The sequence below is a fragment of the Takifugu flavidus genome, chromosome 22 (genome assembly GCF_003711565.1).
Source record: "Takifugu flavidus isolate HTHZ2018 chromosome 22, ASM371156v2, whole genome shotgun sequence".
Taxonomy (NCBI): domain Eukaryota; kingdom Metazoa; phylum Chordata; class Actinopteri; order Tetraodontiformes; family Tetraodontidae; genus Takifugu; species Takifugu flavidus.
In genome coordinates, this window is record NC_079541.1 from 5,161,777 (window position 1) to 5,188,929 (window position 27,153).

The following is a 27,153-nucleotide window of genomic DNA, read 5'->3' on the forward strand; positions in this document are numbered from 1 at the left end:
CCTGGCTGTCATGTCCCCCCCCCCCTCGCAGGTAGTTAGAGCGCTCTAAACAGGCAGGCCTTAACCCTCAATTTCAGCACAAACTGTCGCTTCAGGAAGCACGCAGGCATAAAGGTCAGGCTTGGGAAGGCAAACAAGGCATGTTTTACCTGTCGCAGGTGAGGAGGCGAAGCAAACAACCCCTCTCTGTCCCATCGCTTCTTTATCTCCGCTGATTTCCACCAGCCTCGCGTCTATTAAATTAGGCAGCAGCGTGGGTAATTGATGGTCGGCGATGCTGGCTGTGACATTGCTGCTAGGTGTGTGTTTTCTGTCTGAGCTCGCGGGAGGAGAGGAAAGCAGAGCGGCTGGAAAAGGTCACGCCGCTTGTAGCACTGTACGTTATTCCCAGCGGTGAAGGAGCGGAGCCTATATTATCCATATCCACACGCAGACCTTCTCCTTGACTTCAGTGCGGCTGAATATGAACGAGCTTCAGCGAGGCCCGTTTAACAATCAGGTGGCGGCTACGTTGGCATAGGGGGATTTTCCTTGTCAGGTAAGAGGCTAGTTCCTGCATTCCCTATGGGAATTCCCCATCATGACAGCCATGTGGAGTGTGATGTCTCCGGCGTGCTGCTCTGCTGCGTCTCTCTCACCGTGTTCTCCAAACAAATGACAACAAGAGACAGATTTGTACAAAGAGGCGACCGTGCAGAGCAACAAATGCCGCTCGGGCAAACTTGCTGTCAATAAAGGCGACTGGGAAAGGGACTGTGGTGCGATGTCCTTCCTGGCTCTCCCTCTACGTCAGATGGCGACTGCACCGCCAGGTTTGTTGTGCCACCGTTTGATGGCCAACTGACCCAGAATCAGCTCAGGTTGCCGCTTTGACCTGAAACACTCAGCGCTGCCGGGAACTTTGGCAAGTTGGTCAGTCGAATTTGTGGTCGCTCCACATTCTGGACATTTGAGAAGGAGTTTTTAAAAACAGATATTTGAAGTGCTCAACCTTTTTTTTTGGGGGGGGGGGGGGTTGTCACTCATTTCTGGGTCAGATTTCATGGTTAAGTTGGCAAACCTGGTGAAACTGTCAACATGGCTTTAAGGTTGAGCTACGCCAGTGCATGCGTCCGCCATGTTGACAAATGGAGTATTGTCAGGCTTTATCTCCAGGACTGGCCAACCCATGACAGCTTGACGAGCTGTCAGATCCGTGGGACCTTCATGCGGTCATGCCAGCCCCATGCACCCCCCCCCCCCCCGCCTGCTTTGCGACCCCTGCCTTCCCTCCACCTAAAGCCTTGCGCGGCTCCCCCCCGCAGCAGGCCAGGAGGTCACTGGGTGTAGTTTGGGGGTACCACATGACCTACTTTGGTGTGACTTGTCAGCCAGCATGTTTAGTGGGTGCATTGAAACGCTGTGGAACCCATCCCCCGAGGTGAATACGGGCGAATCTGGGCTGCAGCCAGTCACATTTAGGTCAGCAGCCTGTGTCTATTTGCATGTGTGTGCCTGTCAGTGGTTCTATTCGGGTGAATGCCTGCAGTACGTTAGAGCGCCAGTGACATCTGGAATTGGAAATGTACAGAGAATTGATAGATCTAATGATAATGTCAGCGCCTCCGTCAGTGAGACTATGGAGGATTTACAGAATAATCCCTTTGGCAATTTTGTGTGTGTCCCCCCCCCCTCGTTTTCATAAGAAGAGACATTTATTCGTGTGTTGGCTTTGCCTATAATGACATCATCGCGTGTTCTAATGAGGCTGTAATTGGCCGGCTCATTTCCTACATGGCTGCAATGTTATTGGGGTCACATTGACCCCAGCGCACGCGTAAACACACAGAATAACCTAAATGACTGCGACCTTCAGGTAAAGACACTTCCTGGTCAATTTCCATTGCAGTTTGGCAGAATTAATGTGGCGGGAGATCATATCTCTCACACGCAAGCTGCTGCTGGACCCCTGCTGAGGGCTTCAGCTGCTTGCTTGGGTTTTAAGGATTTTTCCACTTTTTATTTCCTAGTTTGCTTTCAGTCTCCTCGCCTTCTGTTAATCTCTCCACACCTTTCTGTTCTCTTTTTAGATTGCCGCCCCCCCTCTTCCTCCTCATGTCCTCCTCTCTTCCCCTCATTTCTTACTTTCTCTCCAAATCTCCACTAAATTGCTTTGAGCGGGAGTTCTCCTGCTCTCAACTCTCCAGTTAATTGTGTTTGCTCATTCAGCATGTTTTTTGTGTCCCCGACAGGGTGCACATTGTTAGACGAGGACAATGGGTCATGGCGACAGTTTTTTTTCCCCGTTTTTTCCCTTTTCTTCCTTATTTCCGATATACTGACATGACCAAACATGTAGGTTTTATTATTGCACTGGCAGAATAGAATGGCGATAAACAAAGTGGGTGAACACCATAACTGTGGGAGTCGTCACCCCCCCCCCCCCCATCTCATCAGTTCAGTTTGTTGCTGTGACCTTCAAATGCCCTTTCCTCCCTGAAAATCCCAACAAAAAAAAATTACCTCCTTTACCGCATTATTGCTCCGAAACAGTTGATCCTGTAATTTCCATCTGGCCTCATGTAGCTGAGGATTAGCCTGTCTGAAACCTGGTGTGCAGACATGGAGACAGCGGAAAAATATATCAGTTCTTCATCTTTCCAAATCCACCTGGTCACGGCGAGATTAGCGGCATCGTCACCCCCAGTCATCAGACTTCCAGGTCCATCTGTGTGCTCTCTCAAACATGCTTTTGCATTTAATTCATCCATATTGTTGATCAACCCCCCCCATGTAATATCTGCTGCCTGACACTTTTTCATCGCCCCCACATTGGCGATTCAGGACTCAAACTAAGTGTGTCTAATGTATGAGCACAGTCAGCAGCGTACCTGCATCCAGCACCAATAACGCGCTTCAGCAGCTGTCTAACCAAGCACGTAGGAGACACCCTGGAAGGGGGGGGGGCAGTGGAAAAGGGGACACAAACAGTTATGACAAAGACTCAGCTGAGGACATGACGTGGGGTCGGATTTAACTATTTACCCGTCCTCCCGTGACCCCTACTCAATGTGTTTTCCACAGCACGATCGGGGATATCCCCCCCGAGGACGCTGCAACTGGGGGGGCAGCGGGGCGTCTGCTGTGAAGGGAATGAGGTGGGGAGCAGCAGGCAGCACTTTCTAAATTGAAGTCAATAACACAGCGGGCCCTTCTATCAGAGTTTATCCTCCCACACAGACCGCTTACAATCACTGAGGAGAGCTAAGGGGAGGATGGAGTTCTCCATAGTACCTCTACACGACGTGCAGAGGTACTATGGAGAGGTACTGCGTAGGCTGACGCGTGTGTGTGTGTGTGTGTGTGTGTGGGGGGGTGCGCCTGGTGTTATGGCCTCACCGTTATTTAATGAGATGCAACTCTGTCTCCAGTATTGAAGCTGCCTTTAAGCCGCTCTTCTGCATCGCCGGCACCGTTTTGTGGCGGTAAACGCCGCGGCGGCCCCCCTCCAGAGAGGTTGTGTACTCATCTCCCACCAAACTGCACCCAAGTACACACCGCGCTCGTACCTGACGCGCGGTTGCATGTTCGGTAACCTCGCTGGGAAGCGATGACAGGCGTTTAATGCTTCCCGGCACAAAAGGAGGCCACTTTTAGGCGGGAGGCTGCACATTTTTGCTTACTTCTGCTGAGCAGAATGCTCAAAAGATCCAGTCATGCAGTTTTGATAAATACCCTGCCGCCAGTGTGCTGACACACTTGTGTTCTCGCTCTGCCGGGCGGATGCAGCTCAGAAGGAAACGCTCTCAATGTTCCGACGGAGGGTTTCGAGCTTCTAAAACCATAATTGACTTGAAACGTCTGTTCTCATTAATGCCGCTAATGCTAATATGAAACCAGCAGACTGAAGTGCGAGAGTTTGCCTCCCAGTTCCTCTGCTGGTTCTCCCACCCAGTGGTTCCAGTCTAGGCCACTTCCATCCTAGTTGCACTGATTGGTGTGTGCCCCCCCCCCCTCCACTCCCAGCCCCATAATAACCCCCCACCCACACACGGTACAGCCTTGACACATGGATGAACAGTGGTAATTTCCCCAGGCAGAAATTGATTCCACTTTCATTTTCCTGCCACTCATTGTTGACATCCTGCGGAAAATGATCATTTGGTCTTTGGCTGTCTCGCCGGTTTTAAATAGCTGACGGGTTGATTTAAAAAATAAAAAAAAGACGCAGTGAATTTTACCGCACTTCATTTCTTTAGACGCCTGGTTTGATTTTAGGTGACGCCAGAGCAGAAATATGCTTAAAAGGACCGATCTGCTCCTCTATTAAACATTTGTGCATCTTAAGCCTTGGAATGGCTGAAAGTTCCCGAGCATCCTCATCTTTAAGGCGCTTCAGCGGAGGGAAGAAACTTTTTTTAAATAGTTTGACCTGCATCTTCCGCCTCCTCCTCTCCTGATTGAGTATGCAGAGCATCGCTGGGCTGATTAGCAGCATCTGCATTTCCATGTCCCCCCCCGTCAGGAATGTGAGGACAGAAGAGAAAACAAAATTAACTTGCACCTTCAACTTTTCCACCATCCCACCCTCTCAGCCCCATTTCTCTCCCCTGTCTCCTCATTATGGAGGCGTTTGGAGGCCTAGTCTTGTTTTTGACACCGATTTCCTCGCTCTTTTTCTGCCCCCCCCCCCCCCTCCAACGGCAGGACAGAGGAGGATTGAAACAAAGTCAGAGTACAGAGATTTCCTCTTTGAAGCTTTGGGATGGAGGCTCACTTTAAATATTAACAGAGGGCAGAATCAACGCTGCGCTTCCACAGACGTGATTTTAATGAGTCACGCGCCACAGGAGGCGTGATTGAAGGCCTAATATTAAAATGTCCTAATCCAAATTACATTTAAACCCTCTATAATCTAAACTATTCAGTGCTTCAACTAGGTGCAGTTAGCACACGACGCATCATGCATCTCTATGGAATCTGCACGGTAACAACGGTGTCTTGCTGGTGTCATTATTTCTGGTCCAGGCTGAAATATTAAATGGACTCTTTATCGTCTTGGTTGAATAAGAGTTAATGGCGTCGATCCCAGGAGGTCCAGGTTTCTGGGGTTGCATGTGCAATGGGGCTGCTTCCATTACTGGTGCGTTTACCTGTTTTGCCCGCTGTCTGCGTCGCTTTTCCCACACTCGGACCCCACCCCGGCTCTCTCACCAGCCCCGATTCTGGCCGCCGCCTCTTGTTTTGACAAGCGCACCGAAATTGACAAAAAGCCACGGCGGGAAAAAATGCCTCTGTCGGCTCTTTCCCTCTTTTCTCCCCCTCCTCCTGGCTCCCTCGCTCTGTCAGCGCGGGTCTGAGAGGACAGAAATGGCTTTTTGAGTGACAGCGCCCGGCTCTGCCATTTGCCACGTCAGCTGGCCACAGACGATAGGAAAGAGGCGGAGACAAACGATGATAGCCCGGCGATGATTCTCCCTCACCCTTTCTAACGCTCAGCCCTCATCTCCCCCGTGAGGCCTCCTCCCGGGGGTGAAGAACTGGCTTTTGCTGGCTCCTCGTCCGGTTATGTTCCAGCCCAGATGCTTGTGTTCAGTTATTACATGGTAATAGAAGCACGTGTTGATCCATTAGCACATTTCAATGATGCACCTGCAGTTTTCCATCGTCCTCTGTGTTATTTGCGTCAGTGGATTAACAGGAAGGCAGAAGTATCGCAGCTCCTCGCCGCGTTCCAACACCCGGGGGCCTCGGGAAGCCCGGCGTCTGAGCCGAGAACGCGGCGTTCCTTTGGGACGCGAGCGCCGGTTCTGGGGTTTTCCACACAAGGCTGCGTTCGCTTCCAGCGACCGTCGCGGGGCTTTGTCACATTTTAAACCCCCCCCCAACAACGCGGAGTCCTATTCAATTTGTGTTTTCCCAACTGCATCTCGCACTAACCAGTTAGGGGGAATTACACATTAGCAATATTGCAAATGTAGCTCAATATTCATCGATCAGCGTGCCATGTCACCGTCTCTTAAAAATGAGATGGATTGTAGTTATTGCTGTTATTGATTTTAATAACCAGGCTGTTAAGCTCCAGTGCTGCGCTTTCCTGTTGCTCTGCTACCTTTGGGGCCTCACGAGGGCTGAAGTATTATTTTCATTTGAGAAACAAAGGATCTATAAAGTAATTTACCCGCAGGTTTTAGCATGATTAGCTCTGTTGGTTTCTTTTTTTTCTTCAGAAATTCTCTTTAAATTGGATTTACTGATATCCGCCTTCCTAATCGAATCCTTCAAACCTCCTTATCCACGGACACGTGCGCGAGCGTCGTCGTTAATGGGGAATCGGCGAATTATAGAGGCGGTGATTTCAAATCGCGGATCCGAGCGAGGTTCAGCGCGTTACGCGGAGGATCGAGCTCCTTCAAAACGCCATCGATCGCCGGGGCGAGTAGCGAAAGGAGGTACAATATTAAATCTTGTCAGTCATTACATCGCCACAGGTCTCGCGTGACTCCACCACGCCGACCTTTCCGCCGTGTTGGGACTTGCGAGGCCCCGGTCGCCGCGCGCGTTTTTAGCTTTAGGGGCGAAATGCCAAAAGTGAAGATCACGGAGGTCAGTGAGCATGGCGAAGGCCCTCGGCGCCTGGACCGCTCGTCGACGGGTAACCTCTGACTAATCAATGCCAAAAAAAGAACCGAGAGGAGCGTTTGCGAACGCATCTCTTGAACGCACCTCTTGAACGCTGCTGGCAGCCCAGACAACCGCGTCATTACAATTACTTCACCATCCAAAGACCCCCAGATATCGCCGAGCTCATCGCTTCAGGCCGCCGTCCGGGCCGCCGCGGAGCACCGGGCGGCCTCACGGGCAGAGCCCACGCTTGTTTGTCCGGCTGTTAATGGCTCCGGACTGTGGAAAATCTGGTTGACTTTTTCCCAGCCTTCCGTTGTCAGACGGCAACCTGCCACTGACGTTGATGCATGAGACCCCCTGAGTCCCATTGATCACCCTGAGAGAGTGTGTGTGTGCACTCGCACACGGGAACATACACAAACATCCGTGTTCTGCATGCGCAGCGGCGCTCCCGTGTTATCCGAGCCAGTTTTCAGACGGAATTGCGAAACCTTGTTGGGCGACGGCGAGGCGCGGGAGGGCGTAGGACGCCATCTCCCGCTCCACCCGTCCTTTCGTTGGCTTTTATGTTCCTATTAACTGCATATTTAAAAGCCGCTTCCCTCCCAGTGTGGGGGAAACACCTCCCGGGCTTTGCTCGATCAACATCTGACAAATCGCTGCCTGTCCTGACCCCGCAGTCCGGCGCTTAATGAACCAACCTAGTTTAGACTCCATTGTTGCCAGGGATTTCGCCCTTGGCCGCGTGTCGCCTGCTCGCTCCCCAACACAGGGATGGTCAATAATCCCCTCACTATAATTCCAAAAACATCCCGTTTTAGAGTCGCTGTGACTGATATGGATTGTTTCCTCCGAGCGTGATGAACAGATGTCCAACAGCCAGCAGGAATAATAAGGATATCAGCTAAAAACGGCCATATTTTCCCGCTTTTTCACACTATTGGCGTCGCACAAGTAAACATTTTCAAGCGCTATTTTCCTACATATCATTCTCAACACCTCCTGCAGTTGCTCTTGCCGTCCAAAGCGTTTTGTTTTTTTTAAATTACAGGCCCCATTACACGCCATTTACATCCTTTCCTGATCTATTCCATTAAGGGATCAATAAAGGTTTGTTTAATTCACTCATTTATTTTTCCTGTCTCTCTCCGCTCTTTTTTTTTAAGGTGATCTATATTTATAGATCCCTCCCAGAACTGACTCGTGTTTTCCACTTTCAGTTTGCACAATATAAAACGCTAACACGTTTAGGATCACATTTGGATCTGAACAGACCTGCTCGATCAATCAAGACTCTTACAGGATCATGCTATGGTGGATGTAGCGAGTGGCTACGGCGTGTTAGCGGATGATGTTGCAGTGGGAGAAGTTTAAGGGGACGTCGCGCATGTGGCCTGTGTTTCCTCAGCCATCCTGTGCAAACATGTTCCGAGGCTGGAACGGCGTTCCATCTGCAGCTTGTCCTGTTTCTTATCTTCCTTTTCTGTCCGCTAACATAACCCAATATCCACATTATGATGCAGCCTGTTTGCAGCGTTCGGCCCGCACAGCTGCGCTAGCTCTCCCGGGGCGTCCCTCCTCCCTGGTGACATCACTTCCTGTCTAATGTGCAGACTTTGTGAGGGATCGCCGTGGAGACGGACACGTTCCTTTTCAAACGCTCCGTCCCTGCTAATTCTATAATTTATCAGCTGACAGTAGTCCATTTATTTACACCGTATTGCTCCCTGCTCATCTGTCGTGCCCGGTAGTTTGATTCATTTTTCACTTTGGCCTTGATTAATTGTGGCCGCCCATCGGAGCACCTACGCGAGGTATCGATTCACGGACCAAATCGGATCAAAGTCGCGGAGATACATCTCTGCTACCGAGCGCAAACACGCGTTTAAAACAACTCTGCGTGTCCACTTAGAAAAATGTTCCACATAAGCCCTCGCAAGCAGCAATACTGAGAGATGATGGACTTCTTTCGGATGAGGCTTTTCATAACCTCCAAATGGAGTTTTCACGCAAGACTGGACTCCAAGCAGCGAGGCCGATCTGTCAGTACTCTGCTCCTTTTTTCTAAAACTTAAATTCTCGCCGCGCGGCCGTAATGACTCTGAATTAAGGCTCCATTGATTTCTTTTCTTCATAAGCGAGGAGCGGTTATTCCCTATATGAATTAGCTGGCAGGGATTATCTGATTGCTCACCTTTCTGCTCACATTTCTGGGCTTGTGATCATCCATCCAGCGGTTTGATCACAACAAAGGAGCCGCACGCACGCACACACGCCAGGACAGCGCCGCATCGCTCCTTCAATCTTCTCTGAGGCTCATCTGATAAATTGCTTATTGTGGCGGTCGGCGCTACAGGAGAGCGGCTGGAGTCTCCCGTTGCTCCGCCACAGATTTTGTCTCATCGCCCGACGAGACGGCAGAGATGAACACCTCGGCTACAGCTGCCACCCCAAAGTGCACCAACGCCTCCATCATTCAAATTCAGCGTTCCTTTGTCCCACCTTTTTGAGTTGAGTTGAACGAATGCCAACCTTCTCGTCCACCGTCCACCAGCCGATCTCCACCAATCACGGCGATCCCAGGAATGGGAATAAGTTAGTCCAGGGGCCAGCGGTGATTGAAAGTGCTGACAGGTTCTCTTCCATTATGTATGTTGGCCTCGGCTACGCGCTCCAGTAGAAACGGAGCCTCTTTCCCACCTAAATCACCAGCACACTTTGTTGTTCAGAGTTCATTTTATTTCCAACACACCTGCCACTGACTCCCCACTTCACTCTCAGCTAAGTGAATTAAATCCGCCGCAGGTCTAAAACGCACCCCCGGGCTCGGTTTCATTCCGACTTCCTCTTCCGTACCTTTGAGCGCACGTTCTTGCGCACGCCTGCGTGGATTTTTACCCGCTTTTCTGACTCCCGTCCGCCCTCCGACACAATCCCAGCATTTATGAGATTACCAGAGCCCATTTGTGCTCCGGCGGGAGCCATCTTGGCCCGGAGGAGGCCTCCGCTGGGAACCATCTGGCCTCCACTCAAAGCTGTTTTTCACTGCCCCCCCCCACCTCGCCACCAAGCTTTTTACTGTACTTTTAAGTGAGGGAAAACCCGGGATTTTACGGACGCCGCGCGGCGCGAGTTCAGAGGAGGTGTCAGCCTCGACATAAATTACCTTCAGAATAGCGGATAAAAATAGTGACACCTAAACAATCTATTACCGGCACATTTTCAGATTTCCGAGCGTATTGTAATTTCATTCTCCCGCGCTTGGCTGATTTAAAGCGTTTCTTTACTGATCTTATTTAACTAATGGAAAAATGGAGCCTGCGCTATCTCCATGAATAAATTTGTCTATTTTAATATCGCTTTTCACTCTTTGTAATAGTCCTTTTCATCTTCCTGCTGCCCGCCGCACAACCAGCTTCCTATTTATTTAATGACTGTTTCCACATCTCGGTCATCCAGAGATTACGGCGCCAATGTTTCCAGTCGGCGCGTGATCATCACCTCTAAGAACCTTTGATTATATTTCTGTCGGCTAACTAATCAGTTGAACTCGAGCTGAACTCACGTGCGCTAACCTGTTTTTGCCCTCTCCTTCTCCTGCTGTTTGCCATGTTTCTATTAAACATTAGCCTAATTATTAATCGGTCCAAATCCGTTGTTGTTCCACCTCCTCGCGGCTATTTGTTAGCATTAAACCTGCGCACGCGTCGCGGCAGCCCTCCAGTCACGCTCGTTCTCCTTCCACAAGGTCAGCAGCATGTGGCGTTCTCCCCTAAACGAACGGAGGAGCCCGCGGTCGCGTCTTCAGCTACGCCCAGAACGTCCAGCGCACGTCGCGCCTGTATGAGCTTCACGCCTGCGAGCAGAACAGACGATCGATGGAACCACAGAAGCTTCTTTACTTTAGTTAAGAACAAGACGGAGCAGTTTACAGACGTAATTCCCCTCAGATTTCCCATGTGGCCTTGGGGCTAAGCAGCCACCGGTCTTAATAGCTCGACTCCTCTCTATCTCCTCGGCTCACCTTCCCTCTCGCTTCTCGCTGACGGAGGCGTTTGAGAGCCGATCGATCCCCCCTTCCCCCGCTCATTCATCACTTATGAAACAAAATGTAATGAATAGATAATTAACCTGAATAGGCAGAATTTGGTTATGGTCCATCATGGGAGATGTTGTGCTCCCCCCCCCTCTGTCAGCAGGGTCGGGTCTTTAATTGTCCTCGTTTGTTAGGGGAATTATGACTCGCGTGTCGTGGAACCGGGTGATTTACTCCCCATTAAAAGCCTGAATTGGTCGTCCCTTTTTTTGGGGCGGCTGCCTTCCACAGATGCAAATATCGATCGGCAAATATGCGCCGCCGAGTCCAAATGGAGCGAACGCCGACCTCTTTGTTCTTCTTCCAGGTGGAAGTGGAGGTGGAGAGCATGGACAAAGCCGGGAACTTCATCGGCTGGCTGCACATCGACGGGGTCAATCTGTCGGTGGCGCTGGTGGAGAACGCGCTGTCCAAAGTGCACTTCACGGCCGAGCGCAGCTCCTACTACAAGACGCTGGTGTCGGCAGAGGAGGGGTGCCGGCAGAGGAAGGAGAAGGTACGTCTCATTCCCGTCCGCCGTACATCTTTGACCACCCTGGGACGCGTAAAACCGTCCCAGCCGAGTTTATTTCCCCACATTTATCTCGCAGTCACAGGCTTTGGATATCAGCGGGACAATATATAGTTTATTTTAGACAACAGGAGCGCCGGGAACATCCTTTATCTGCGCTGGGCGATGATATCGAACCATCAAAGAAGCATTAAATAAGCTTGTCCCTCACTGATACAGTCCTTCTCTGTATCTGGGCATCTTTTAGTGCAACATAAAACTGATGAATGCCTCTGATAAGACAGAAGAAGCCGTTTGCACGTGTTGGCAGCGCCACTGAACTTTGGCCCCCTTTTAATCAGGAACGGTAAAAGCAGGGGTCGCGCCGACACTTCCAACCTGACACACGTTCAATCACCAGAAGGTGCATCATTAACACACGCGGTGTAATTAAACCTGGGCTGCACACTGGCGCCTTTTCACCCCCACCCAGGTGCGCGAGTACAATCCATTTGCCATTCCGGAGGCCTCCTTCCTGAATGAACGTCGGCAGATGGATGAAGGTGTGATTCCGACGCGCCACTGGTCGCCCCAGATGCATTAAGCGTCCTCCTGGATCTCACCCTGTCCTTTCTCGCTTCCTCGAAGGTCTCGCTCTTCCTCCCTGTGTTTCTGAGGCCCTTCAGAAGACACAAACGCCTCTTCTGTCGGCGTAAGCGTAGCGAGCGGGCTGTCATGTTAGCACGGCTTCCCTCTCAGTCCACACGTAGTCTCTGTCTCCGTCTTCCTCCCACTGTAAGAGAGAGGGGTTTAATGATTGAAGAGTACTACCCGCTCAACCTTTTTGTCTGGGTCTTTCCGAGTCGTCCCGGCAACAGCGCGAGCGCGCCGAGCCTGTCATGTTGAATACGCAGGCAGCTCCCCGACACCTCTGACGGCGGCTCCGCTGGCTTTTGTGGAACGTCCGCACGGCCGACTCCCCCCCCCACCCCCCCACCCCCCCCTCCAACGAGCTAACCTGAGCTGGACAGGAGAGCCGACAGAATGGGGGCCACACAAACGGTGCTCGGGGTGGATGCGGGCTTGACGGGGCACCGGGCAGCGCGTTTTGTGAATGCATAGTTTGCAAATCGAAGTGGGATTTGTTGGCGTAATTAACCCGTCGAGGATCCGCCGAGGAAACAGGAGGGCTCGGCATTTTTCTGTTTTTACTCCTCTAGCGATTGAAGTTGGGGCTGATCTTTGTGTCGACGCCAGGGCTAGGTAGGGCAGATCCCCTTCCTCACCTCCCCCTTCCCCCCCTTTATATTGTCCCGTGGCGGTGGATATGGGAGACATCAGTGGGTACTGCTGTGTCAGGCATCCCTCCAGGCCGACATTGTTGTAATGAAGTGGAAGTCAGAAGGTGCACACACACACACACACACACACACACACACACACACACACACGTACGCTCATTAGACAAAACGTCCCCCTGGTGGTCCAGACCCCAGGACGAGGGGGATTGAGGCTTTGTGCAGCTGCATCCTGAACCAAAACTGCTTAGTTCGAGGGACTTCCGAGTTTTTCCCACAATGAGACCAGGGGGACGGAGCGATTGTGTTCAAAAAGGCTTATCAAGCGGGGTCGATGGGCCTTCTATGGAGCTCAGCACGTTTGGATTTTGTCTATCAGCAATTTATCGGATCCCAATAAAGCAACGGGACTCATTACCGTTCCGGTCGAGGACGTAAATCTTTCACGTTTAGTTCCTCCGTTGACATTTCAAGAGTTTCAGAGAGGCGCCAACCCCGGATTTTCCTGCACGGATCCGAGACCAACAGGAGAAAGCAGTGTTGCTAATGATGAGACCTTCATGGGAAACATGACAAGTGCTCATTCTCCCCTCACTCCTATTTATTTGCAGCTTAGGTTCTGTTTCCTCTAAATCTCTCTGCCTCGTAACCTATTGTCACGCTTTAAGTGCCAACAATTGCTTTAGCTGAAGGAGAGATGCCAGCGTTTGTGTGAACTGTTTGCTAATTGTTGCTAAGCAGCGCTAATACATAATTATCCCTGGAGTTTTCACGCGTGTTTGGAAACTTCAGTAATTTCAGGTATATTGTCTCAAGTCAACTATTAATCTGCACGTTCCCGTTTCCCAATCATTATTCCCGAGTACAATTACTAGAAATAATCAGACGACAGCGGACGGGAAATGAAAGGAGAAGCGAAACATGCTACTAATTGAAATCGCCTAATTATGAAAAGACATATCAACAAATGTGGCTCGATAATAACCAGAGTGTGCTTTCTCTGGAAAGATCTCTCTTTTTTTTCTCTCCGTAATTACCCAACCTTGAAAGGGATTAATACACTCGGATGGATCCGGGAGTGGGTGAGAGAGGAAGACGGGGAGGAGAGCGGAGAAAGCAAGAGGATGTGACAGCCCCTGTTTAAAATATTTCATGTCATGGATTCTCTTTTCATCACTTTCTGACAGTTTCCCTCAATCCTGCTTAAGCCTTTTTTTCCCTTTAACCTCTTCCCGTTTCCCCCGCCTGCCCCCGCTCTGTTGTACTGCTGCGGCTAATCTTCAAATCCCTCCTTTTATCTGGATAAACGTTTTTTTGATGAGGACAGCTCATTATTTGCACCTCTTTTGAGGGATTGACCTGCTCCCCTTTTCCTTACCTGTCCATCAACACTTTGGGTTTTTTTTTGTCAAACAAACAGCATTTTTAATCCTTAGAAAGTAGATTTTGACTGTTTTTTTGGTGGTTAATCACAGTCAAACACTCATGAGGTGTAGTGATGCTCAGAAAGGTCAAAGATGACCCAAGAGGTCGGCCTCACTGTCACATAATGGTCTGTAAAGCTTGGCCCGGTTGTTTGTTAAGGCCAGAACTTGAGGCCAAACTTCTCCAGTCCAAAAGAAGAATGGCGCCTCTCCTGTCGTGCACCTTTCTCAGCAGTCAGTGCATCACACACCTGGCTAAACAGGAACATGCTGCGGACGAATCAGGATAATTGGGCTTTTAGCAAAGCTAATAGACTCCAAGCACAGACAAGAGGAGGTTTACCTCTTACTGGTTTCCACCTCACTGGTTCCAATTCATTTTCTGTCAGGCTCACATAATGGCGCCTCTGTACTGCTCTGCAGAGGACCGTTACCGCATCACCTGCGGCCATTTTTAGTCAGGAAATATCCAGATTTATGCAGCAGATGAGCTTTTGCTGCTGAGGGGACGCCATGCTGACTCCTGTCTTGTGTAAATAGTCTTTGCAGAATTACATATATGCAGCCTTGTTTGCTTTTCATGGATGACGGTCTCTTTTCTATTAATGCTACGCTCGGTGCTTCCTTAAGCCCCGAAGCTGTTGCAGCGCTTTTAGGGTTGTTGTTTTTTTGTCTCCCGCCAATATGAAAGGCATTTTCAGTGGAAATAACCTGCTGTTGCTGTTTACTAAAGCAGCTTAATCTAAGATGTGTTGTTTATTATGCACAGTTTAGCTAATTCCTTTAGCTGAGCACCGACGTCCGCTACCAAGAGCTTCCCAAAATAAGAACTCTGGGAGGGATGTTGAGTTCATTTAAGATGAAAGTCTTCCTGTGTGGAAGTGGATGTCCCAGCTGTGTTTGAGAGAGGTTATTCTTAAGCAAAGTGCTGAGGTTTTAGGAGTCATCTGCCTCTTTGGAGACTTCTTTGCCACTATGTTTCCCTTTTTACTCTGCTGTAGCATCACGGGAAAGTCCATTTTCTTCCCTCCCCCCTCCTCGTCACTCTGGGTCACTGTAGAATCTCAGACTGTCTGGCGGTACAACCAGTACATCCTTTAAAGAGGGTCCAGTGAGTTCTACATTACACCCAGCTGTCCCCCCCCCCCCCCATCGAATCGCGGTTTCTTCGAGGTTAACTCTCTCTCTCCCCGGTAGGGTTGGATTAATAAAGAGGTATTAGAAGAGCTCCTTCTTTTTTTTTTAATGTGCTTTAATATTTCCTTGGCCCCTCTGTTATATTCTTCAGGTCATAAAGATGCATAGCTGCTTTTCATTTCCTGCCAGCTTCCTGTTCACGCCAGTGCGACGCGGCGAACTCATTGTCATTTAATAAACCCGGACTTTGAAGAGTTTGAGTAAATGCATATTGCATGCGCGCCGCAGACCGTGCATAACGCCATTTTTAAAACTGCTCATTCAAGGTAACTAATGGCAACCGACGGTTGCTACATGATTACACGTGAACGCTGCAGTTTCTGACATGCACAGGCATTAAAAGGAGGGGGGGTGGGGGGGGTGAGGTGATTAAATATAACACAATTGGCAAAGAAACACAGATGAGATTAGATTTTAGAAAATGCTGCATTTGTGGCGAGGGAACGTGTTGAAGTGGATTATCCACTGAGGGGTGAATGGGGAGAATTCCCAGGACCCGCTGGCCCAGTCCCACCAGCACGTGTCGGAACACCTCGTCTGCAGCGATCACCAATCAACTGATCAAGGCCTTGGCTTCCTCTTCTCTATTTTTCTTGGCCGGCGTTGTCGGCGTGGAGCTGCGAACAGGGTAATGCGGTTTGATGACTCACGGTGCGGCGCGGCGCCCCCCCAGCCCACTGTGCTCACATCATCTCTCCTGTCTGTTTCCCGGCGGCAGCTGTTTGTTTGCCGGATTCCGAGCCCGTTTGAGGTCTCCCCGACAGTACCGGTTGCCAGATGATGAGCTGATTCAGAAGCGGGACACGATAATGGGTCAAAAAAAACAACAACACGCTAACGAGCAGTCTGTTGCAACCCAACGAAGGCGCTTCGAGATCTTTGGCTTCCCCGTCAGTGTTTAATAAGGTTGATTCTGCCGGGTGTTGTGGGGGGGGCACGATGGCCCGCAGGGCGGCGCTGAGTGGGGGCCTTTTTCAGCACGCGTGCACCGGCCCGCTCATGCCTGCTTCATCTGCGTGTGCACAAAATGACCCACCTATCACACAAAGGCAGAGAGCTCGGGGGGCTTTTTGGTGGGTCTAAAGGATTACATAATGTGATTCTCAGTCTGCTGTGTACACATCTGCACGGGGGGGGGGGCACGCACCACAGCCTCTCGCTCCGTCTGTCTTACTGTAAAGGACTTTGAGCTGGGAGCTGGACCCCCCCCCCCCCCCAAAAAAAGCCAGAGAGACGGAAAGAGATGAGCGGGCCCACCGATGTGTGCGTTGTTTACACCCCCATCTGCCACTTCTGCCTCTGACCCCCCCCCCATGTCCGAGCTGCACATTCAGCAGGCTGTCAGCTCCACTCGCACGCACGCAGAGGCCGCGTTTCCGCCCTCACCCTGACGACTGAAAGGGTGGGGCGGCGAGGAAGGCCCGGTCCGCTCGTCTCACCTTCTGCGTGGTGAATTATGCATGGGCGGGGGCTGCAGGGGGACACGGCACCTTAGAAATGTCACCTGAAAAATGCATCCAGCCACAAGGACATCAGGGTAGTCTTTAGGAACACACACACACACACACACACACACACACACACACACACACGGATAAAATATTCTACTTGATGAAGCGTAAAAACAGGAAGTAGGCCTTTTTTAGTGCAGTGTGTGTGTGTGTGTGTGTGTGTGTGTTTGTCTGTGTGTGTGTGTTTGTCTGTGTGTGTGTGTGTTTGTCTGTGTGTGTGTGTGTGTGTGTGTGTGTGTGTGTTTGTCTGTGTGTGTGTGTGTGTGTGTTTGTCTGTGTGTGTGTGTGTGTGTGTGTGTTCATTTAGCTGTTTTGTATTTCTCATTGAACCTATCAGCTTCTGCGTCCTCGGCCTCCCGGATCCTCACAGAGAAACCTGTGGGACAGGTTTGCAGCCCCCTCCATACAAGCTCCACCCCCCCACTAGAGGGATGGGGGGGGCGATGGGATGTGACACAGTGCGTTGCATTATGGCTGATTAACACGTCCTGAGCGACGCCACCCGCTGTAGAAAACGTCCAGATCTGCCTCGCTGCCTCTCACTGTCCCCTTTTCTCTTGCATTGCAGCCCCCCCCCCCCCCACCTCACCCAGCCCCCCCCCACCCTCTGCTCTCCCTTATCTCTGCTGATGAAAGTGAGTGTGAAGGACACGAACTGACGGGACTCGAGCACATTATTTGTTCTCCTTTTTTCTCCCCCCCTCCTCCTCTCGTCCCTCTCGGGACATTGTAAGAAGACACTTTTCCACTTGGTTTGTCATGGACTGGTCTTGGCTGACTGCTTCTTACCTCCAGTAGATTGTGTGCCTGGAATACAGACGGGGGGGGGCTCTGAATTTTTCATGCGCGAGCGATTGACCTCAGATTGCAGCGCTCTGATTAGTCCGTGGCTGCAGCGCTAAATAAACTTTGCCTCGACTGGTGCGTTTAGACACGCATGTGTGAGCGTACCCCCCCCCCCCCCCCAACGCTTTCCTCCAGGTCGTAGCGGTGAGTCGGCGTTGACTCTCGGCACGTGACCTTCCCGTAACCTTGCAGCAGCCTGCAGACGCCACTGATGTGAACATCCATTACGGGGCTGCGCCGCTGACATTTATTTATTTTGGGCGTCATCAGAGGGGGGCTGCGAAAGCATTCATCAGGGTTCCTCTCTGATCGTCCTTGTTTAGAGGAGGGGAGGAAGGGGAAATGCCCCCCCCCCCCGCGTGTGTATTAAAACCGTTTACACACTCTGACATTTTTTAGGGCACCTGCTGGAAGCTACATTTAGCTCTCATTTAATATGGGTCAGCAGCGAGTCCCCCCCCCTCCTCAGGTCGTCCTGTCCCCACCACCGCTGCCACTCTTGTTTGTTTCTTCGGGGGTGGGTTCTTTTTTCGGCCGGTCGTTCAAACGTTGCCCTTTTTAATGAGAACTTTCTCCAGTTTGGAGGCATTTCTGCCTGTCGGCGCCGCTAAGGTACGAGCCCCCGGTTGCCTGGGAACACTGACCTTTATGAATATGCGTCTCCTCTAATGTGATCATGCTGCTGTTACGCAGCCACCCAGACACGTCTGGCCGTGCACGACTCACCCCGTTACCTGCTCACACACCCCGACGTCCTGGCTGAGCAGCCGCTCTTAAGTTCTCCTGCGTTCATCTTTCACACACTGCTGCTGCTTTTGTTACCCCCCCCCCCAATCAGGGCTCGGTTCTTCTTCTTCCCTCACCTCACGCGCTCTTTGTTGCCTTCACTCATCTACTGTCCCCCTCAACAACGTGGCCCGGCCCGTATCTCTGCAGGAGCCGCTTGAAAAAACCTTACATTTTTTATAACGTCGACAGTGGAGCCGCTCTCCGGTGAACGCGGCCGGATGTTCTCCCGCTGTTCCCAGTTTCCCGTCGCGTTGACATCTCACTTCGCTAGGAAATCCCTTCGCCGGGTTTGGGCGCTCCATCGAGCGTCCGTGGAGGCGTTTCAAGGTCGCCGCGTCCTTCAGAGTAAAGTGGCCCCGTTCGTGCAGAATGCATTTAACGTTAAACCCCCCCCCCCCCCCCCCCCAAAGGAGGGACAACTTGATGGAAAAGGGAGGGTGGAGGAATTCGGGAAGACTTTTGATTAACTTTTTTTTTCTTTTTCCAAAGGAATCCGCCTCAGTTATCCAGGCCACTCCACTCTCAGTGCCTCCTGTTTGGCTTCTTGCAGGAAAGCCTCTCTTAAACGTAGAGAATGAGACCACTCTGGTGGCTGTGTACGTTTCTGTGCCCCCCCCCCCCCCTTCCCCCCCCCTCAGGGAAAAAACTGTTACATAAACGGGCTCTCGTCATCGCTGCGCTTCCGATTCCTGCTGTGGTACCAGTCTGAGTTCCTTTCTCTCCCTTTTCAGTTAGTTTTTCCTCTGCATTCTTTTCTTGCCCCCCCCCCCCCCTTCCCGTGTCAGTAGAACCATGGCGTCGTTCCCAGTTTAGCGGCGCTCCCCCCAGTCAAAGGGCATCCAAAGGCCGGCCACAGAGCCGGCGGGCCTGGGACATAAAGCCACATCCGTCGGATACATACGTGTTTTCCCACATGTGGGAACGCCTGAGGGGGCTTTGATTGATAGGATCACCATCCCACTCCCCCCCCCCCCCGCCCCCCCGCCGCTTCTCATGTTTCCCGACACCTTATTTTTTGTTTTTTCATAAGAGGAGGAAGGGGGGGGCAGAAGGAGCGATCCGCGAGAAAAATGATCAGAGAACGGGAGGCAGAGGGAGGGGAAAGGCGAGATAACGCCACCCAGGGAAACTGTCGTCATGGCAACAGCCGTGGCAACCCAGGACAGAACACGTCGTTAATTAAAAAGTTGATTAATTGCCTTTGGATTGCGTACTTGTGCGTCGCGGCGCCGAAGTATTCCTGTTTCTTAATCGTGGTTTCATACCTTCCGCTTGGCTCCTCGTTATCTCCCCTCTCTCGTTATTTGACGGTCGCCTGTAATTTCCAGTGATCAGACAAAGCGCTCCGTCTGAGACGATAATCTGAGACGCGTCCAAAGACGTAACGAGTCTCACGGCAGATGAAAGGAGAAGCGGGGGGGGGGGCTGAAATTGCCCGACCACGGTTGTTCATTTGGGCCCGCCCTCTTGTCCCGCCTGCTCCTCGCTGGCGTATTTATAGAAAGAAGCCACCAGTTTTCAGCCATTTGGCATCAAGGTCATTAGAGGAAGAGGAGTTGGACAAAAGGTGGAAGCGAGAGAGTCAAGAACATGTGATCAGCGCGCCGCATGTCCGCCCGCCGCCGTCATGTATGAGATCCCATCTCCCAGTTGCTCCTCTGAAGATCGAGCGTCTGCCCTCACACATGCAGCTGCTCTCCTTTAATTGCCTCTTATTCCCCAGCGCCGCTTTTGTTTTTGCTCCGATGACGTCTCGCTAGACTCGATCGGCCTTTAATGGCTGAAGACGCTCGCCGCCGCCGCTCCGGTCGGGGGGGGGGAGGGGAGGGAACGACCCACTCGACATAAGGCTCCATATGTTGGAGCTGGTGCCTCTGGGGACCACGTGTGTGTGTGTGTGTGTGTGTAATGAGTGTCTGGCCCCCGCTCGTGCAGCACCAGCAGCCGAGAGCGTCTCGCAAAGGCGGCGGCACAGGTGTGGACGTGAGCACGCTCGCACGTGTCTCCTCCATCGCTTATGCGCTCCCATTTGCAGTTGCCATGGTAACACCATGCCCTCTAACAGATCACAACACTTATCAGCGATGTCTGTCTCATCCAAGTTAGTCCTCGTTAAATTTGACTGGGTTGTTTTTGTTGTTTTGGTTTTTTTAAGAGTGCTGGAAGCATGCTTCCAGCACGTGCTAACAGACGTGCTAACAGACGTGCTAACAGACGTGCTAACAGCTCCGCTGTACAGCCGACACAGTCGAGGAAGAGGTTTTAGTTCCCAGAAAGACATCCTCGGGTCACTTCCAAGGCCTCGGCTGTTAAGTGTGACCGTGTGTGTAAGCATACAGCAGGAGGGGGGGGGGGCGGCCATATTAGCTGCGTAAGCCAGCATTGAGTCGCCCCGCTGCCTTCCTGCCACCTCTGCGGCAGAACATCTGTTTGCTGTGATATGAAGCCGGAGTATCTTCCTCTTTCTTCTTCTCCCTCGCTTCAGCCCTGAATTCCCCCAGCTGCTCTGCCTGCGCCCCCCCCCACCTAAAAAGCCTGTCCCACACCACCTGTGCAGTTTTAATGCATAATTTATCTGCTAAGTAACCACATCTGAGGGACTCATCCCCCCCCCCGCTCGCTTCCCACTGGTCGGGGCGGCGATAGCGGACACCTCCAGTATCGGCTAATGTTACGTAAGAAGATTAGACGTGGTTTCCAGTGGGGGGGGGGGGGTTATCTCAGAAGTCCATTAGTCCTTAGATTTAGCTTTTTTTTGCTGTTGTTTTTGCTTCTATCACACAGATAAAATCTGTCAGGACAAATGAGCGTCACCCCGAACGGTGCTGCGCCGCTTCTTCTTCTTTTTTCTCCGTGCGCGGCCGACGTGTTTTGCTCCTGCGTCCACACGTGTGGCCTTGCGGGCTCATAAGCAGTCGTCCCGCATTAGCCCGCCGTGGCAGGGATAATGTCGCGCCGACATTGCAGGGCCCGTTCCTCCCAAGGCCGCCGCGGCGGCCCCGCGCGCACACGCGGGTTTTACGACGCGGAGCTGCTGCGTATTAAGTGTGACTACGAGGACAGGGGGGGGGGGGGGCAGCCTGTAAATCAGCCCCGGCGACGGCCACAGATGCCCCTCTCACTGATCCCACCGGGGCGAGGAGTTTGATCAGGGTTAATGTACCCTCAACAACCCCTCTTAACCTTGTAGGCGGGGCCTGTTCGGGTCGGGCGCCGGCGACTGGTTAACGTGGCTTGGCTGCGACACCTGTCACTCAACTCGCAGCGTGACTCCGATCAATATAGAGAAGCTTTTTTCCTCTTTTTACCCATTCAGAACTTGATTTGGCGGGTGTCCATTAAACTGAAGAGCCCCCCAGTGTTGTGTGAGAGACGGTCGGGGGGGGGGGCAGGTAGGAGAGTCCGGGGTCGTCCACCTTCCCACACGTGCTCCGTGTTCACAGCTCCAGGTCTAATGAGCTGCTCTGCCTGTCTTTGATCATGTTACACATGGTTGGAATTTTAAAGGCTTTGAGGAGATGATGACTAAAATATCAGTTCCATTCAATGGGGACAGAAGGGGGCTAAATAGATGGGGGGGGTCTCCTCTGGTTATGGCAGGTTATGAGCAGCCCTGGACTAGTTAATGAGAGCCCCCGTGGGTGTATTTAATGCAGCTCCACATTCGTCATTTCATAGAGGGCTGAAAGCAAAATTCTTGAATGGAAATCTGATTCAGGGAATTCAATTAAGCAGACACACACACACACACACACACACACACACACTCGGAGGCAGGGCTGGAATTGACACGCTGCCACCTTTCATCAGCGTTCAGACCCCTGCCCTCCCCCCCTTCGCTCTGGCGACCGCCGCGGCGTTCCCCCGTCCATCTGTCCTTGCCTTCCTTCACCTGACTGGTTCCCAGTGAGGAGACTCCAACGTAGGTCGGGCGTCGCACGCGCGGCCTCCAGCTGTGACCGGTGGAGTTTCATCAGGAGAAAAGAGGATTATGGGTAATACAGGTGGGAATGGAAACAAAGCTCATCCGAGTCATTCCGAGAATCGCTGTATTGTTTAATCAGGCATCACTCTAAACCGCTGGACTCGGGGGGTCATCGAGGTCAGCCGAGCCCGCCATCTGTCCGTGCCCGGCCGCGGCGTTTTGGGCGGTGGCGTCCCGGCCGGCGTCTGTCCGTTCCTCCTCCCCGTCCTGGTGTTTGTCAGTTCCGGTGGCCAAATCTCCTGGCCGCCGCGTTCCCGCGCTCGAGCGGAACAAAGAGGACGGTCGGCTGCTCACGGAAGGTCAGCGGCCCCGGGGGCGCCGCGAGCACGCCGCCACGCCGTTCTCTGAACAAAGCGGACTCTGAAGGTGTGGAAGATGTGACGCTTCACAGGTGTCCTCTCACCTGCCTGCGCCGCTCTGGCATCGGCAATCAACCCGAAGCCGGAGGTGAAGAGGGCGCCCGCGCTCGGCGTCCAGTCACGACGGCGGCGGCGGGGGTTTTCCCGCCAGGCTAATGAACGCTGACACTCTAATCTTTGTAATCCCTAATTGGTGTGGCAGGTTTAATTAAAAGCAGAGCCACCGCAGCTCATTTGCCAAGGAAGCAGGTTTATTTCCAGCCTTTTTCCCGTTTGTGAGTGCGCATATAGCGCGTGATGCTAATAATGCAGGTGTCTCCGTATCACCCCCCCCCCCCCCTTCGCTCTGGCGACCGCCGCGGCGTTCCCCCGTCCATCTGTCCTTGCCTTCCTTCACCTGACTGGTTCCCAGTGAGGAGACTCCAACGTAGGTCGGGCGTCGCACGCGCGGCCTCCAGCTGTGACCGGTGGAGTTTCATCAGGAGAAAAGAGGATTATGGGTAATACAGGTGGGAATGGAAACAAAGCTCATCCGAGTCATTCCGAGAATCGCTGTATTGTTTAATCAGGCATCACTCTAAACCGCTGGACTCGGGGGGTCATCGAGGTCAGCCGAGCCCGCCATCTGTCCGTGCCCGGCCGCGGCGTTTTGGGCGGTGGCGTCCCGGCCGGCGTCTGTCCGTTCCTCCTCCCCGTCCTGGTGTTTGTCAGTTCCGGTGGCCAAATCTCCTGGCCGCCGCGTTCCCGCGCTCGAGCGGAACAAAGAGGACGGTCGGCTGCTCACGGAAGGTCAGCGGCCCCGGGGGCGCCGCGAGCACGCCGCCACGCCGTTCTCTGAACAAAGCGGACTCTGAAGGTGTGGAAGAGTGGAAGATGTGACGCTTCACAGGTGTCCTCTCACCTGCCTGCGCCGCTCTGGCATCGGCAATCAACCCGAAGCCGGAGGTGAAGAGGGCGCCCGCGCTCGGCGTCCAGTCACGACGGCGGCGGCGGGGGTTTTCCCGCCAGGCTAATGAACGCTGACACTCTAATCTTTGTAATCCCTAATTGGTGTGGCAGGTTTAATTAAAAGCAGAGCCACCGCAGCTCATTTGCCAAGGAAGCAGGTTTATTTCCAGCCTTTTTCCCGTTTGTGAGTGCGCATATAGCGCGTGATGCTAATAATGCAGGTGTCTCCGTATCCCCCCCCCCCCACCACCTCCAAAATAAATACATAAAGTAAAATCCTGGTTGATCTTGGGGTTTTTGAAGCGTGGCTGCATTTTCAGTCCTCATTAACCTCGCCTGCCCTCAATCTCTCGGATTTCTCCCTGCTTCCCTCCCTCGCTCCACCGTTTCCTCCTCAGCTTTATTTTTTTCGTCCCAGCATTTATGCGATGGGGAAAAATTGCAGCTAATCGTGTAGCGTGACCCTTTTATTAGCCGCTAGGCGAAGCAGCAGCGGCCTGTTCAATCACTTGTTTCGGCCGTTATAGTTGAGAGCCTTTACTTAGTTTTGACTGTGACCTTTTGGCCGTGTTCCACCCATCGCTTGCCCGTGCACCCACCGGACGCTGTCGCCTCGTCGAGGCTTTTTTTTATTTTTTTTAAACAAAGCCGTGGTTATTAATCACCGAGTCTCATCCAAAGTCAACACTCAAACCAGCTAATCTAATTAGCTTCATGAGAGCATGCAGCTAAATAATTAGCTCTCTTACGTGTGAAGGGTTCCATCGTGATCTCCAATCGCAGCGTCCACTCTCACTCCCCCCCCCTCCCCCTCCCGTCCTGTTGGGCGACGTGATTTAGACGATTGCTGCACTTGAACCTGCGCGTACGTTTCATTCAGCCCTGACTGCGTCCTGCTATTTTCTCTGCATTCCCAAACGCGCGCTCACAAACACACCTCCTGACAGGCGGGCGCTTTGATATGTGGCCCGAGGCGAGGAGCACTTCCTCCTAATGAGCCTCCTGCCCCGTTTATCCCCGCGGGCCGGAAAGAGCGCTAACCTTGATGCCGCGCGGAGGATGCAACCTACTGACACACACTTCTTTACACCACTTTTACTTGTACATGTGTGTTTTTTTCCTGCAGGTTTGTATTAATGATGTCGTGAAGTCGTCATTAGTTTGTCAGCTGATCAAGATCAAATCCTTCCTCTCAACTGGGGCTTGAGCCCAAACAAAAGCGCTAACGGTTTCAGGGACTGGAATGATGTCAATCCAGACTGCTAATGGCACCTAATGTAGCAAGTCTATAGATCTTTTTTTGACTAAATCCAGTTTGTCAGAGTGTCTTCTCCTCCCAGAAACTTGAATCATCTGCTTCTTCTCATTAAAACAGTCATTCCGGCCGTTCTTGGAGTCGCTGCGGTCATCGTTGCTCTGCTAGCGTTAGCAAGAGTCATACGCCAGCTCTGATCGTTACGTGGCGCTAAAGCGGCATCACTGTGTGTGTTTCGCAGGTCTGGGCCAATTATGAGGAGAAACCAGCCGAAGAGTTTGTGCACGTGTCCGAGGAGAAGGAGCGCGTGGCCAAGTACAGAGCGGTGTACGTCACGGAAATCACCGACACCCTGCACTTCTACACCCAGGACGTGGAGACAGGTAACGTGGAGCCGTGTTTAGCGTCATGTAAAACAAGCGCACCCGTGTGGGGCGGATGTCAACAGGTGCGTTTCCCCGGTTGTTGTGCTTTTATTCCCTTTAACGCCAGACTGACTTTATGAGTGTCAATTATCTCCAGCGCTCTGACATTCACCTGATCCCTGGGCGCCCCCCCCCCCCCCTCCCCGTGCAGGAGACCAAACAAAGGACGCCCCATTTGTTATCATCCCCGAATGAAGGGAATAAATCACGCCGTCCCCACACGTCAACGCTGATGGGGGAGGAAATGAGGGGAAAGTTCGGAGAAGCTAACATTCCCTGGAATCCTCGCACGGCTGCTTCCTACAGCGGGGGGGGGGCGTATGTTAGAGCGCCGCACCCACAGTCTGAGAAAGTTACCGAGCTGACCTCATCTACAAACCTGAGCACCGGCTGGTCCTGGAAGCCTCGATGCAAATGTCCGTCCTTTCATCGCCGGCCAGTTGTCCCGTGGTCCCGGCTCCTCCTCCTCCCCCCCCCCCCATATGTCGCCTCGACTTGCAGAGCCTGTGAAATTGACTTTGGCCGCCTCTTAATTTGCCTCACTACTGTAATTAATTCATTTGCTGCCAGTCTGGCGCCCCCCCACTAATAAGCCCATCACTCGTGCGGCCCTGGTGGGCGCCGTCCCTCCATCATCTCGCTGTAGTTTCACACCCAGAGCTCCGGCGTCTCCTCGGGCACCCAGATGCTCCATGGTTTCCCGCTGAGGGAGGAGCCGGGAGATCCATCACCTGAGTTCAGATGATCCAGCTGCTCTTATTTAGTCTCTCCTCTTTAATCGGGCTGCGTCCGCGCACGAGACTTAAAGCGCGTTCACAGCAGGGGCGAAAAACCTGAGCCGTCTTGGCCCCCCGCCGGTCACCCCCCCTAACATCCTTCCCTCTCTCTCATAGAAGCCCCTTGAAGAGCACATCAAAGTGTTGGGGCCTGTAAAATCATACAAGCGGAGTGCTTTACAATATCACCACGTTTACCCCCCCCCCCCCCCCACACACACACACACACACACACTCATCCCATTCCTGGGTCTCTATTCTCACGTCAGCTTTGAAAGCGGAGGCTGGATCTCCTGTTTGTGGCTGTTATCATCTGCACCATCGGAACAGGCTCGATGGGATCTGCGCTCCGGATCGGGCGTCCCCTCTAACGCCCCGGCCCTCGCCGCTCCGGATCGGGCGTCCCCTCTAACGCCCCGGCCCTCGGCGCTCCGGATCGGGCGTCCCCTCTAACGCCCCGGCCCTCGGCGCTCCGGATCGGCGTCCCCTCTAACGCCCCGGCCCTCGGCGCTCCGGATCGGCGTCCCCTCTAACGCCCCGGCCCTCGGCGCTCCGGATCGGGCGTCCCCTCTAACGACCCGGCCCTCGGCGCTCCGGATCGGGCGTCCCCTCTAACGCCCCGGCCCTCGGCGCTCCGGAGAAAACTCCGCTTTGAGGCGCGATTCCGCCCGCTCAGAAACCTCTCGTCTCGGAGCGTTCAGACCGAAGATGAGCGCAACCGATGCTAAACTCTAACTAATGCTAACTCCACCAGCGTTGGACTCTGTGGTTCTCGGAGTCGGGGTGGGGGGGTTTCCAGGATCCTCCTGTTCAGCGCTGGCGAGAGCGCCGCTGGAAGCATCCAAACAACACATGTTGTCTTTATGGGACCCCCAGGACCCCCCGGCTCATCCTCCAGTATGTTTACGGCCTCTGCAGGCTGCACCGTATAGCGCGGCGAATATTACGCTGAGGATACATTTTAGATATATCGCGCCGCTCTAATCCCCACGCAATTATCTTCAAAATGATGCTCGTAATTTGCGGAGGATAATATCTCTCATTCTCGGGGGTCCTGAGTGCTTTGTTGTTGTTTTTTTCTTCTGCTCCTGTTTAAATTATTCACTTCTAATTACGCTGTCGGTTTCTTTAACGTATAGATATCTCCA

At 52.6% G+C, this 27,153-nt stretch overlaps 1 protein-coding gene across 1 annotated transcript in view; it reads left to right on the forward strand.

The window, feature by feature from the left end:
* snd1 (staphylococcal nuclease and tudor domain containing 1) overlaps positions 1-27,153 on the forward strand; it is a 90,433-nt gene that overhangs the window by 47,998 nt on the left and 15,282 nt on the right. Inside the window, exons 17-18 of the mRNA XM_057022014.1 lie at positions 11,010-11,198; positions 25,046-25,187. Coding sequence (XP_056877994.1) covers positions 11,010-11,198; positions 25,046-25,187 — 331 coding nt within the window. The remainder of the gene's footprint in view (positions 1-11,009; positions 11,199-25,045; positions 25,188-27,153) is intronic.